General features: G+C 35.9%; 3 protein-coding genes across 5 annotated transcripts in view; 2 read left to right on the forward strand and 1 right to left on the reverse strand.

Moving 5' to 3' along the window:
* The first annotated feature begins 597 nt into the window (after nucleotides 1–597).
* On the forward strand, nucleotides 598–6,449 carry LOC109211309 (sodium-coupled neutral amino acid transporter 5-like). 2 transcript variants are annotated; one of them, XM_019374834.1, is made up of 6 exons: nucleotides 598–831; nucleotides 1,789–2,302; nucleotides 2,425–2,577; nucleotides 3,078–3,281; nucleotides 4,569–5,034; nucleotides 5,915–6,449. In XM_019374834.1, the coding sequence occupies exons 2-6, from the start codon at nucleotides 1,873–1,875 to the stop codon at nucleotides 6,051–6,053; spliced, it is 1,392 nt and encodes a 463-aa protein (XP_019230379.1). In that variant the 5' UTR covers nucleotides 598–831; nucleotides 1,789–1,872; the 3' UTR covers nucleotides 6,054–6,449. The 2 variants fall into 2 exon arrangements, with proteins under 2 accessions (XP_019230379.1, XP_019230380.1); XM_019374835.1 differs by lacking the exon at nucleotides 598–831 and adding an exon at nucleotides 1,109–1,214.
* Nucleotides 6,450–7,617: 1,168 nt separating this feature from the next.
* On the forward strand, nucleotides 7,618–11,618 carry LOC109211312 (biogenesis of lysosome-related organelles complex 1 subunit 2). Of its 2 annotated transcripts, none has more exons than XM_019374836.1 (3): nucleotides 7,618–7,785; nucleotides 9,908–10,056; nucleotides 11,093–11,618. In XM_019374836.1, exons 1-3 carry the CDS (start codon nucleotides 7,770–7,772, stop codon nucleotides 11,357–11,359), a joined length of 432 nt encoding a protein of 143 aa, XP_019230381.1. In that variant the 5' UTR covers nucleotides 7,618–7,769; the 3' UTR covers nucleotides 11,360–11,618. The 2 variants fall into 2 exon arrangements, with proteins under 2 accessions (XP_019230381.1, XP_019230382.1); XM_019374837.1 differs by lacking the exon at nucleotides 7,618–7,785 and adding an exon at nucleotides 8,362–8,545.
* A 1,024-nt stretch (nucleotides 11,619–12,642) lies between these two features.
* Nucleotides 12,643–14,247, reverse strand: part of LOC109211307 — a 4,204-nt gene continuing 2,599 nt past the window's right edge. The window contains exon 2 of the mRNA XM_019374832.1: nucleotides 12,643–12,691. Within this exon, the coding sequence (XP_019230377.1) occupies nucleotides 12,643–12,691 (49 nt within the window). The remainder of the gene's footprint in view (nucleotides 12,692–14,247) is intronic.

Raw genomic sequence — 14,247 nt, forward strand, 5'->3', positions numbered from 1 at the left:
AGGTCTATCATATTACCAAGCAAATCGGAAAATTGGTGCCTTTTGTCCTCAAATATGAGGTTTTCAAAGCTCTTTAGAACCATGGATTCCTATTGATTTTTTTTTTTGAAATTCCAAAATTAAATTTATTTTTCTAGTCTAACCATGAGCATAGTGATGTTGTGAATTTGATTTAGAAATAAGAGAGAGAAAGAACTCCGAAGAAAAAGAGAAAGCAGAAGAATAAAAATAAGGAAAGAAATGAAGGTGGGTGAACGGATAAGAAGGGAGATGTGGGCGAACGGAGTAATAGCTTCAGGTCTTTTTCTCTCTTTCTTTTTTTTTTTAATTTGTAACTTCTTTTTTGCTTATTTAGTATTTAAAAATAGGATTCACAAATAACACATGTCAAGTAATAAATGTCAGCGCAATTGATATACACGCACTACTGAATGTATTTATTAGTACTCATTCTGTCAAGTTCGAGTGTTCAAATAGAAAAATTTTAAGCGACTTTCAAAAGCCCAATAAGTCTAAGTGGCCGGAAAGTCATTCCGTCTTACTATAACTACTACTCCTATTGGTGGTCACTGGTGGCCCGGGGGGGTGGTTTGGCGTTGTCTTTTTTTTTCTTTTTTTCCCTTTCTTTTTCCTTTTTTCGGGTCAGGTAGTTGGTAGAAGATATTTTTTATTATCAAAAAAGAAATAAAAAATCCAACCCAATGGAAATTGGAAGTGACATATAAGTAATCTGCAGAGAAACAAGAGAAGAAAGCTTCAATCCGTGTTTCTTTGAGAAGAAGGGTGGATCTATTAACAACTTGTTAATAGGCACACCCTTCTCATGTTAAGGTATCATCATCTTTTACCTCACTGCATCCATTTTTCGGTTAGTTAAGATAAGTTAATTACATGAATCCTTTTATCCATTTAGTTGTATTTAACTTCATTTCATTTATATCAGTTAATGGATTTTGCTCGATCCCTCCAATACCACTCGTTTTTTTGTTTGTCATCTTCAAAATCAGAAATATTTTGTGGCCTACTATATTTTTTTAATTTTCTTGACGTCTTTGTCAATGGGACTGTACATATGAATAACTACAATAATACAACAATAATTCGTTGCATCTCTCTCTCTCTCTATCTTGCCTCTTATATTAAGACGAAGCCTATTGATTTTTACCCATATCTATTTCATCTTGACAGAGGTTCTTGGTGTTTACTTTTTCCTGGTTAGTTACTGATTTAATTCATTCTCTTGGTTTAAGTCCCATGTATTGAACAATTCTATATTGGGTCTTTATTTTCTGTCCAATTCTCCAGCTTTTTAGTTAAATTTCTTATATTTCTGGTATGTTTTAAGTTCTGAGTACTTCAAAGTTCGCAGATCAAGTTGATGCTGTTTTGGTGAATGTTTAATTTTGTCTAGTGCTTATGTGCTTTACTGGTTTCTTCCTGAAAAAGGAAGGAAAAAAAGCTGATCTTAATCAAAATTATTGACAGTGATATTGGTAGGGTGAATTTCATATTTGAGGCTTCATTAAAGATTTGATTTTTATTCCATAGTATTGTTTCATTTTGGAAAACTGAAGTATTATGGCATTCTTGGAGCTTCACTAGTTTAATTCATTGTTCTAGTATGTTTTAAGTCTCTGATATCAGTGTTTCTGGAAGTTAGAATGTTATAATAATGGCTGATATTGTTATAGCTGACCCAACTATTTTGGGATTAAAGTGGCAATCTTCTTCTTGTTGTTGTTTGATAATAAAATAATAATAATAGCTGATAAATGCATTTTTCTGCAGATATTTCTAAAGAAACCGAAAGGTTAAAGCTGCTGTTTATAAGTTAGTGTAGTTACAAGCCTCAAAATCTAAGAGTTTCAGAATATGACGATTGGAAGCCTTAAACATTCAAAGGAGAAGAAATCCCGAAGGAGCAAACAAGCTGTGGTTGATGAGCAATCACCATTATTGCCTACAAAGCATAAGGAAGATGCTGGATTCGATGAGTTTGATGGGGCTTCCTTTAGTGGGGCTGTATTTAATTTATCAACCACAATTGTTGGTGCTGGAATCATGGCCTTGCCTGCGACCATGAAGTCGCTAGGTCTAATTCTTGGGATTGCTATGATCGTCTTCATGGCTTTTCTGACGGAATCTTCGATTGAGTTGTTGATTAGATTTAGCAGGACTTCTAAATCAGCTTCTTATGGGGGTCTTATGGGCGACACCTTTGGAAAGTATGGGAAGATGCTGCTCCAAATATGTGTACTTGTTAACAACATAGGTGTACTTGTTGTATACATGATTATCATAGGTAGGTATCAGTTAATAGCTGAACAGCTTCTTAGAGACTTACATTCGTATCGTATATCAAGTATTTAAGGTCGTTTTTTCGCTTTTTAATCCATGATAGATTAAGGTAATCACTCTTTATAGGTGATGTGCTCTCTGGAACAAATTCAAGTGGAGTTCACCATGCTGGTGTCCTGGAAGAGTGGTTTGGGGCCCAATGGTGGAATAGTCGGTTCTTTATTCTTCTTGTCACCACTCTTGGCATATTTGCGCCATTGGCTTCCTTGAAGCGTATTGGTGAGTTCTTTCAAGAGATATGTCAGGTTCTCGAAAGTACACTTTAATTTTAAAATACTTAGCTTCAATGCTATTTCTATTACTCGAATCTTAGAATTGATCAGTTGGGTATTTGTGGAACCTGGTTGCTGTTTGGTGAGTTCAATAAAATTCAATTTCATGATTTCTTTTAGAAATACATGCCTGGATTAGCACTCAATCTTGTTTGTGGCTGGAGTCTTGCTCTTTTTCAAAAATATGTCGACAAAAATAAGTTTAGAATCTCTCTCTCTCTCTCTCTCTCTCTCTCTCTCTCTCTCATTCAGACATGATTGTGGAGTAGAATTCACATCAGATATGTATTTATTCGCCTCTGAGTTGGTGGTCAGGCTCATATCCTTCTTCCTCTAAACAGGAACTGTTTAGAGTAATCCAGCAGTTGTCTCATTATCAATAGAATTGTCTTCCTGAATTTAGATATACAGTGTAGCAAGTCTAAGCTCCTTATATTGCTATTGCAGATTCATTGAGATTTACATCTGCATTATCAGTCGCCTTGGCTGTTGTATTCCTGGTCGTGACTGTGGGGATTACCGTATTCAAGCTAATGAATGGGACCATTCTTATGCCCAGATTGCTTCCTGATGCGTATGATCTGACATCATTCCTTAAGCTCTTTACAGTTGTTCCTATACTCGTTACAGCATATATATGCCACTATAATGGTATGTACTCCTATAGCCCAACTATAATTTTATACATATGTTGCCATTTCTAAACTTCACTGAAAGAAAAAGCTATAGAGATTTTTTCTGCCAAATGCGATAAAGTTACTTGAAGCATTTATAGTGTGGTATCATCTTTAGTTGTCCCTGGTAAACTTAAATTTACACTTCACCAAAGTTTCTATGTTCACCGAAAGATAACTCAAATGTATGTGCAGATACAATGTAATGCATTGAAAGTTCTATTATTGCAGACTTCTGGTTAGTTGGGGCACTTTAACACTTGATGATTAATGCCTGTTGTAAATGATATTTCATTATTCAAGTTTAATAATCCTTGCATTCACTTAAATTGCCTTACTTTTTTCTTTTAGTCTATCCTAATATTTTATTTGTCTATTACTTGCAATTCATACCATCTTGAAGAATTGATATTAACTTAATAATCGTACTGTGTGCTATTTTGAACTTTGTTTACGCTTATTCAACCAACTATTTCATTTTATATATTATCTTAGACATCTCTGATTGACTTCAATGAAATTTCCTGTCCAACTTTCCCTGATTAGAATGCTAGTAAGATTAGATGTAGGGATGGCAATGGAGCGGTGCGGGTGCGGGGCGGGTTTGAACGTTAGCGGGGCGGGGCGGGTTTGAGATTTTGCGGTTGCAGGGCGGGGCGGGGCGGGGCGGGTTCAATTTTTAAATTTAAAAAAAAATGCGGGGCGGGTGCGGGTGCGGGTGGGGATTTAATATTTTAAACTAATAGAGAGATCTTTATAAAGTCTTTTCTTCTATTTGAATTATATGTAGTTCATGTAATAGAAATTTTCGTTCATAAAATTATGCATTTACAAAAATGCATTTTAGTAACTTTATTATTTTTAATGGTGCTATTTTTTAAAGCAAATTAAAGGCAAAATCACTAGATTTAGAGGCAAAATATGGGAATTTAAGAACATTTTGGATGTAATTAATTGTTTTGTTAAAAAAATCAGATTTAAGTCTAGCTTTCTAAAAAAGAAAGAATTTTTATAAATAAAAAAAAATTGCGGGTGCGGGGCGGGGCGGGTGAACGCGGGTGGAGTGCGGGGCGGGTGAATGCGGGTTTAAATTCTATGTGGGGCGGGGCGGGTTTAAAATTTGCGGGTTCAGACAGAACCCGCCCCGCACCCGCCCCGCCCCGCCTGCCATTCCTAATTAGATGATTTTATAGTTATAGGAGAGTTAACTCTGTGTCATCATACAACTAGAAATGCAACATTCTGAAAATTGAAAGTTTTGCAGTTCATTCAATAGAAAATGAACTTGAAGACAACACACAGATCAGAGCAGTGGTGCAAAGCTCGCTTGCTCTTTGCTCAACAGTGTATGTGTTGACAAGCCTGTTTGGTTTTCTCCTCTTTGGTGATGCAACCCTTGATGACGTGCTTGCCAACTTCGATACCAATCTTGGAATCCCATTAGGCTCCTTGCTCAATGATGTCGTTCGTGTCAGCTATGCTGCCCACCTGATGCTTGTCTTCCCCATTGTCTTTTATCCATTGCGGCTTAACTTGGATGGTCTTCTCTTTCCTTCTGCGAGGCCTCTGACTTTTGACAATTTGAGATTTGCATTGATCAGCAGTGGGCTCATTGCCGTCATCTTTCTGGGTGCAAATTTCATCCCAAGCATCTGGGATGCTTTTCAATTCACAGGGGCAACTGCTGCTGTTTGCATTGGCTTCATATTTCCTGCTGCTGTTACTCTCAGGTAAAAAAACATTTCTATTTGAGAATTTATTCCAGAGGGTTCACTTGTTCTCATGTTTTTCTTTTTCAATACCTGGGATTCGAATCTTGCTTAGCGATCTTCCTAACTCCCTCAGCCAAACAAAAAGAGAATGTGGGAACATTCACTAGAGTTTGTGCAATATAACAGAAGAACAGCTTCATTGGTGCTTTGATTCTGTTGAAATTTTTGGTTGTGGTGCATTTATTGTCATTTCTGTGACAGCGTGTCTGACAGAAATAGATTAATGTCTTCTACTAGTGCGTATCTAACTTCCGTATAGGGGGCAGTTGGTCCGAAAACAATGGATATTTACTATCCTTGTTTAGAAAGTTCCTGCTTATACGTGTCTTCTTGGGGAGTGAAGAGGATCACATCTGGAGAAATGTATGCTAGTAGAACACAATCATTAATCCTTCATTTTTAAAATCCATTGAAAGGACGAGAATTTTGGCAACTTATGTACAGGTTTCTCTGAACAGATACTGAAGCTGAAGAATAACACATGCAAAAAGTGTTTCCCTTCCTATCCTTTTTTTCTCAATGTTTTCTGCTAAGCCCTTCAACTATAATAATTAGACCTTCATAAGACAAAGCTGAGTTTTTGGTATTGTAATCTTGCGGTTTGGCATTGTTGGCACCATTGTTGATCGACAGACAAGCCGGTGTTACTGGTTCACTCCGAATTCATTTATAATTCAAAATTCAAATATCGTAGCTGTCAGAATTTCAAGATTTTACTAAGACCATGCATACTTTTAATTTAGTTTTGCCATAGGTCTTCTTCTCCCTCCTCCCCAAACGCTTCTCTTTCCCAGGATGTATATATTTACTGATCTAGCTGCTGTCTTTCATGTTCCAGGGATCGGTATGGCATAGCAACGAAGAAGGACAAGATCTTGTGCATATTTATGATTGTCCTTGCTGTCTTTTCTAACGTGGTGGCCATATATAGTGATGCTTATGCCTTGATTAAGAAGAGTTCATCACCACGTGAGTGATTTCTCATGTTGTCTGCTAGCAACAATGAGACAGAACCATCAGTTGCACTCCCGGGGAAGATAGACTGATGACAGGATCATTATGACACAGGAGATAGTGCATTTCCTTGAGGTTGCTGGTTCGTGATTGAATAAAGTTTATATGTACTACTAGATATCAAAACTTGAGTAGGTCTGCTCAAGATGTATCAAATCTTGGCATCCATGTACCATTGAGTTCCGGTTGTATTACATAAATTATGTCTGTAAAGTGGAATGAGAAAACAGAGAGTCGGCCACTTGGCTATGAATGAGTTTTGTGCTAGTATATATTGGTTTTTTTCATGTACTGGTATCCACTTGTGTGATGGTTGATGGAGTTTACATGGTAATCCATCCTTTTGTTTTCCTTTTACAGACTGCTCTGTTAAACATAGTTAGCTGATCTGAAGTTCAACCTATATGTTGGTTTATATCAATTTCTGCTTATGCATTGGGACCTCTGAAGGGAGGCCTCGACGCAAAGGTTATTGTTGCTGTCGTGTAACCAGGATGTTACGAGCGTATAAACCCAATGTGGTTCGTACTTCCTGGATATGCATGTTTCATTTATTTCAATGATATTGTTCAGAGGTGGAAAAAGATGGCTTGAATTTCAAATTTGAAACCTGTGTCCAGACGCTTTTTATACTCGGCATATGAAAGGAGTAGTTGAAAAATAAAACATTTGAAAAAACTTATTTAAAATGGTAAAAAAAATTCAATGTAAAATGTCGATTAAAATATCCAACGAATTTGGACAGATTGAGAGATAGCTAAAGTACAAACAAACTTAGATATAAAGACTAAGTTTAAATCAGATCGAAGATGCCAAATTAGCTATGGTGATAATTACTAAAATACAGCACGCCGTTCGCTCCAACAATGCTTATATAGATGGACTGGTATTCAACGTCATAGCCGAGCTAGTGATGATCACGTTAATTCAATTTTCTGTACCATCTTTTAACTTGTCCAAATTTTGATGGTTTAATAAGTTATAATTTTGGATCCAAAATATTTGACTCAAGTACTCAACCTATATTAGTAATATTAATGTTTGGACCAATTTATGCTAGTTTGGCACTAGTAACTCGTACCTTCAATCGGCATATATTATCATTAATTCGAGATTAAATGTGGTGTCATTTAAAGTTGGCAGAATGACCTAAATGGCACCTATACTTGTACCACTTTATCATGCCGGTCCTCCTACTTCACTTTTTTTCATCCAGACACTTTAACTTGTTCAAAATTTATATTTTAAACCCTTTTGACCGTTGACCAAGCACATGTGGCAAAATAATGGTTGAGCTGGACAAAGTGGGTGTAATTCACGCGGATAATGAGCGTGAATAAGGACATTTGAACTAGAAATAATTAAAATAAAAAGAAAAAATCATTAAAATAAGAATGAAAAATAAATAAGTAAAAAAAGAAAAGAAAAAAGCTTCTGAAAAAACAGAGAAACAATGAGAGGGAAGTGGCTCTGTTAATTTGAAGAAAACAAAACGTAGAAATCCGTTGGGAAGGTATGAGAAAACACACGCCTAAATCACGTAAACCTAAAATTCAGAGCCGCTCATCAGAGGTTCATGAAATTGAACTTCTGGAAGCATGGATAGAATCGGGTAAACCCAAATCTGGTTCCAACTCGCTATCACTTGAGCTATTAAGCTCCGATTGAACGTCTTCCTGATGGTTCGTTCTCTAGGTATCGACCCCCCCCCCCCCCCATCCCCCCCAAAAAAATAAAGAAAAACAACCCAATCCCTAAAAATCCTTTGCTAAAAGTGACCATTTCTGCTATCAAATACTAATTTTCTTCTGTTTTTTATTTAATTTTGATATTTTCTAGGAAGAAGAAATTTGTGAATTTTAGGGAAGAGAGATGAGATGGAGGCATTGATTTTCTTTTTCTTTTTCTTGAAGTAAATAGTATATAATAAGTGTTTTAAGTAGATAAAATATAAAAAATGACGTGGAATATGATGTGTCATCCAAGTCAAGCAAGTGAGATACACACACGGTCAGAGGGGTTTAAAATATAGATTTTGAACAAGTTAAAGTGTCTGGATGAAAAAAAGTAAAGTAGGAGGACCGGCATGACAAAGTGGCACAAGTATAGGTGCCATTTAGGCCATTCTGCCTTTAAAGTTATATATATATTGGTGGTGTAATAATTTTTTTACACAATTTAACCTATTATAATAGATTATTTTAGGTCTCTAATAAACTAATAGATGAAATTATTCTTTTAAATGAACTGATTTGGTAAATAATTATTACACGCAGAGCACAATGGTTAAACTCATTGGGACTAATAATGTGTAAAAATTCTACTCGCCTATGTTAGCTTATATAGATCAATTTTGTGTTAAGGAGATACGAACCCGGCACATCATTCCCCCTATTTTCTCATCAGCAGAAGGGGAATCTCCGTTCATACTTATCTTTCTCTGATTCCCAAGAAGGTATCTATAGTTCTACTTTATATGTCTGTCGATTCGTTTTATAGTTCAGTATTTCAGCTTCTCTCATAAACTGGGAAGAGAGTTAGCTCTAATTGAATGCCTTTGTTGAAGATTATTGGACCCAATTGAAAGCTAAATTACCTTCTTTAACAAAAGGCGCAAAAATGGTTAGAAAATCGTGCATTCGAGTGTAAATTGTTGCTTATATAATGACTCAAAGTTTGTTAAAAACAGTCTGTTTCTTTTAATTCATGAAAACCAGAGAGTTCGATTGTTGAACTATACATAGGTTAGTGTGAATAGCATTATGATAACCTGATGCAAACTCTGATTTTTTTTTTTAAAAGATAATAACTGTTTTGATCAAATAGGAAAACTCCCGGTATACTAGTGGTATAGGACAAGTAGAGATTGTTCTCTACTCTACGACTTGTTTCCAGTCATCTATACTGACTGGCCTTCATGGGATGCATCAAAATTCACAAGAGACTGAAGCCCTATTTTTGGGGTTTTTTTTTTTTTTGGTGGGGGGGGGGGGGGGGGGGGGGTTGAAGGGGTTCAAAATTGGAAGAGGTAAGAGTCCTATAGCATGAAAGAAAGTATTTTCTAGGAAATAAGTGACTCTCTCACTTGTATTCTAGTATTTGGCTGGTGAATGGATGGTATTTCTTTAAAAAAAATTGTTATAGATTGATAATAATATTGGTAAATTAGATAGTGGTTTGATGAAACTTTTTTAGTATTAAAATTGATAATAATGTATAAGTTTTGATTTGAGCGAGTGATTCAAGTAGGAAGGTTGGGGATGTTTGTAGAAGAAAATGACTCTTGCTCGCTAATGGGAAAGTTAGAGTCCATTTGGATTAGCTGATTAAAAGTAGTTGATAAACATCAAGTGCAGAAAATCACTTTTAGATGCTGAAACCAATTTTATAAATAAGCAGTTACGTGTTTGGATAGAACTGCTGAAGCTGATAAGAAGCCGTTCGTGTATTGAGTGATGGTGGCTTCAGGACATGAGGCAAAATTTTTGCAATGGTAGCAACAACTATTCTTCACATAGGCACATACTATCTTGATGTCTAATATGTACTTTCCCTAGTCTGCTCCACTTATGCTCCAAACATTGAACAATAGTTTTCCTCATCTTAGACATTTCTTTTTTGTTCCTGCATTATTAGCACTCAAGTAATAATTAAAGCCGATCAAATGTACTATTCGTAGTGTGCATGCAGTTATCTAGTTACCTGGCTTTCTCTTGTTTACCCTTTACCATCAATCTCCTAATTTGAAGTTTCATTCTTGGCATTGTTACCTCAAATTATACTAAAACAGTTATTTTTGTCGCTTTTATTTTCTTAGAATACTCCAATAGCAAGTGCAATATCTTTTGCTCACCCATCAAGCTCTCAAACGGTGAATTGCTCCAAAAGATGGAGCAGGATCACTTGGCTGAGTCACTCAATGATCTTTTCACCAATGTATCCAGGATGATAAGAGGCGAGCTCCAGGTATAAGAAAGCTTTGGCAATTTTCTTTCATAATGCTGCTTTGTGTGTCTTTTGGTTCTTTTTCTTTCTTCTGTTGGGGATGTGAGGGAGTTGGGGGGTTGGATGGGTTTCTAATTAGCCCAGATATGATAAACTTTTGTACAAATTAGTTTTTCTTTCTTCCTCATATGTTGTCCCGCATGTGTATGCTAATTACTAAATTTTCAATTAGTGTTTAACTTACATTAGCAGCATGGACATAATTTTGTAAGGAATTTTACTGTACCTTACATGTTTCCCACTGTAAACATACTGCAAGGTTGCCAACTTGCCATCCCAATAACAGCCATACAGTTTTCCTAAGCAGGCAGCTAAGAGATAATTTGCACAGATAAAGTGGAAGATTGCTCTTTTGATGAATCTGACCAGATGTTTAGCTCACAAATGATCAGTTAATGATAACTATTAGTTGCAAGGAGAAATTGTTGTGAACTTGTTAGTTCATAGATTTCGTTCCTGCCTTTGGTTTATTAGAAATCATTATTGCCCAATTCAAGATCATGGATTAAGTAAAGGTTTCGTGGAACCTGACCAGTTGTTTTGCTCAGATAGGATGAGTGACCCCATTGTTTCATCCAAGGCAAAGAAGTGTTTGTTGATTCAGTAACTCCCTCATTCCTCCCTTTAGTTCACTCAGTATTAGCCATTCGTTTGAGGAAGTAAGCAAAGCCAGATCCAGAAAAGAGCATAGAATAATTCTTGTTTGCTTAGCTTTACTTTTTATTCTGTCTTCTTTTGCTTTATAGTTTTCCTTTACCATGAACCTTCTAGCATCTTCATTTTCATAGCTTAAAATGAATCCTGCATGGTAGTGATATATCCAATAGATAGGTCTTTATGAGTACAGCCGCTAATATGACTGCTGTTGCATCTTTGTAAAATATTCGGCTGTGTTTAGGTTAAGAACATACACTTTCAAAATGGATTGTGCTGGTACTAGTGTGTATAGTTGATTTTCTGCTTTTATCGTAATGCTGCTTTGCTAATTGCATATCAGGAAACCAACAATGTACTTGGACTAGTGGAGAAAATGAATACAAGAGTTGCTGAAGAATATAAAGGATTTGGAGATGTGGCTTCAGGATTGAGGATCTTTGTGGAGCAATTGAAGTCTAAAAGTGGCAGCTTTGACGAGTATGTTCAACAGATTGATACAATAGAGCAGCAAGTTACAGAGTTTGAAGCTGTAATTTCGATGCTTGATAAGTACGTTTCTTTGCTGGAATCAAAAGTGCAGTCTGCGTACCAAATTCCTCCATCATGAATCAACTGTAATTCTTCTTTTTGTTTCTACTGCTACACCCTCAAAGCTGTTGCTGGATTGAATCGAACTTGATTTTTGCATGTCATCAAGAATACAAATAAAAAGATGAATTTAGCAACTGTTTATCTCAAATGGAAAGGATGCTATTGAGTATACAGCTAACAAAAGCCCGGTAAGAAGTCTTTGGAAGAACTTCTGTTGGATTTGCTTGTTTTTATTTTTTGCGATATATATGATTCTTTTGTTCTGTCTTTACTCTTGATTCATCTTTTCAGTTTTTGGGTACAATAGCTTTTTTGTGTATCTTGCGCTTGTTACTCTACCTAGTTTTTACACCAATCCAATATCGTGTGCTGGAATGATTCTTGATTTTGTGGAGAACCAAAATAAGTCATTTCTAAATTTTCCAACTAAATGATTATCGAATGAGTGATCTTAAAATTAATCAATTTCACTAGTTTAGTTTATGAAAATAATTTCCATATTATAATTCAATTTTAATTTTTCCAAGTAAATGACCCTTTTTCAGAATTTTGTGCAAATCAAGTGAAATAATCTAATTGCGTCTGTCCCAAATGTAAATGTTAAGGTAACTAAAGAACATACTGCTTTGCTGGAGAGGAACAAAGCATGTTTTGATGAGCAAAGGGAGCATATCTCTAGAACTAGGAATAGTTTGTCTTCATAATCTTTATTTTTGGTGTAACAGCAGTCTTCTAGAGAATATGAATCAGTATATGGATTTTTTGGATTTGCTAGGAGGAAAAATGAGTAGGCTGTTTGTTTGGTTCCTGTTTGCGGTTTGTACTATGTTGTACCATCTTGGTACTTTATTAATAAAATTTTACCTTATAAGAAAAAACTAAAAAAACATACTGTGGCTAAGAACCAGAGTGTGCATAATTTGGCCAGGTTCCCCAAGTAGTTGACAAATTTGACTACAATCAAATTACATCAATTAAAAAAAGGGCATAGTTGGAGGCATCTTCTTTGAACTCAAAGCAATTTGACTACAATCAAATTTATAACCACTATTCATTCTTCAACATCAACCTGAAAAGGCAACTCTCTATTCGCTCGATTGACATCTTATCCTAACCACTATTCATTCTTCAACAACAACAAATTCGGACCTCAAGATATTCAAAGTGAATAGGCACTGCACCTGGGATCTCTTTCAAGGGAATGAAAGATGCCAAGCCTGGGAAGGGTCCCCACAACTTCATTCGCAGGGGAGAACATACGCCGTTAAATGTTTTCTATCTCAAAATTGTTGTTATTTATCAGATAATGGTAGCTAAAGACTTAAATAAGAGAACCAAATTCAAGAATCTGCAAAGGTCATGAAAGCTAAAAGCTTAACCATACACAACACGAATTTGGCACAGACAAAATCGAAGCTCCCTCTGATCCCTATGATGATATGATTTAGTTTTATTTTCAGAGACACGTGCAAAAGCATATCATATTATCATTTAACAAAATGTATACATGATGTCACGACCCATTTTTCTAAACAAGTGACCGGCACCCGATCACTAAATATGACCGAGCGAACCATCTGCGCTTATCAAATCTGTTATAACTTCAAACTTTATATGCAATAAGACAATACTATAACCAAATACTTTTAATTAATTTAAATACCTAAAATAAGCCAACTCCAAAACTTTATTTGTAGTAAACAATGAAATATTGCTAAGTTAAACATCTGAATCTTAACCCACCGACTGTGTCTATGAAGCCTCTACTGATAAACTGACGCATTGCTCAGGAAATGAGATTTCCTGGCCAGTTCTCTAGGTAAACAAAGAAATAGCTAAATAAAGATAACTCTAAGGAATACTCCACGAACAAAAGCGGAGCTCACCAATAGCACTGGAAGGGAGGGGAGTCCTAAACTGTAGCCTGCTCGCCTGTAAAATCGGTTTCTACGTTGTACCGCAGACCAACGTAGGTTCCCAAAAGAGAACGTCAATACCATTCATTGTACTCAGTGAGTCTCAACGACAGGGGATGAAACTTTAATACAATATACATTACGAGCAAAGAATCTAAATGCATAGAAAACATAAAGCCTCTAAGAACAATTCTAAAATAATTGCATAATAGCAGTTTATGAATCTTCTAAAAACATTATTTTCTTTTTCTTAAAAAAATTACTTCTCTTTATATTTTGGGAGTTCCAACTATCCTGACCTGTTTCTGTCTTAGTCACCGTGTGATCGGCACGGGTTCGATCCCAACCTGATCGAATAGGCCCAATCCACGAGGTGCCACTCGCTTCATGGTTCTCAGCGCTCATGTATCATACCTTAGCTTAGCTAAGTAAATTCTCAGCAACGAGACCCTCGGCTCGTGTGCTCCCTACTTTGGCACAAGTAGTTTCAGGAAGTCAACGTCTTGGTCAGGACCCTCGGCCTGGACGATGACCCCTTCTCAGAATAAAGGATACTCCCAAAAAAATCTCTTCTTTCTAAAACTTCTTCTTGTGACTTTTCAAATCTAAATCTTTTCTTTTTGGAACATCATGTACAGGCTCATGCTGGTATCCTTAAATGTAAAGCATGACATAAGAATGAAATAAACATCTAAAAGTATTTCTAAAGATTCTTGCTTCTTCATAAATTTTCAACATGAAAATAGCGTATAAGAATAACACAAAAATCTGAAAATTTATGCACATATATCATAATAAATCATCTAAACTTTTGCTAGAACAATTCTAAGTTAATAGGTACTCACTCGCTCCAATTAAGTAAATATAAACTCTTTTAAGCAATTCATCAAACACCTTGTATGCGTGCTTTTGTGAGTTAAACCACTTTAGTAAAGAGTTATATCAACTCACCTAAAAACTCCTTGAGCCAATACGTAGACCCCAGTCC

Source organism: Nicotiana attenuata, unplaced genomic scaffold (assembly GCF_001879085.1).
Source record: "Nicotiana attenuata strain UT unplaced genomic scaffold, NIATTr2, whole genome shotgun sequence".
NCBI classification, from domain to species: domain Eukaryota; kingdom Viridiplantae; phylum Streptophyta; class Magnoliopsida; order Solanales; family Solanaceae; genus Nicotiana; species Nicotiana attenuata.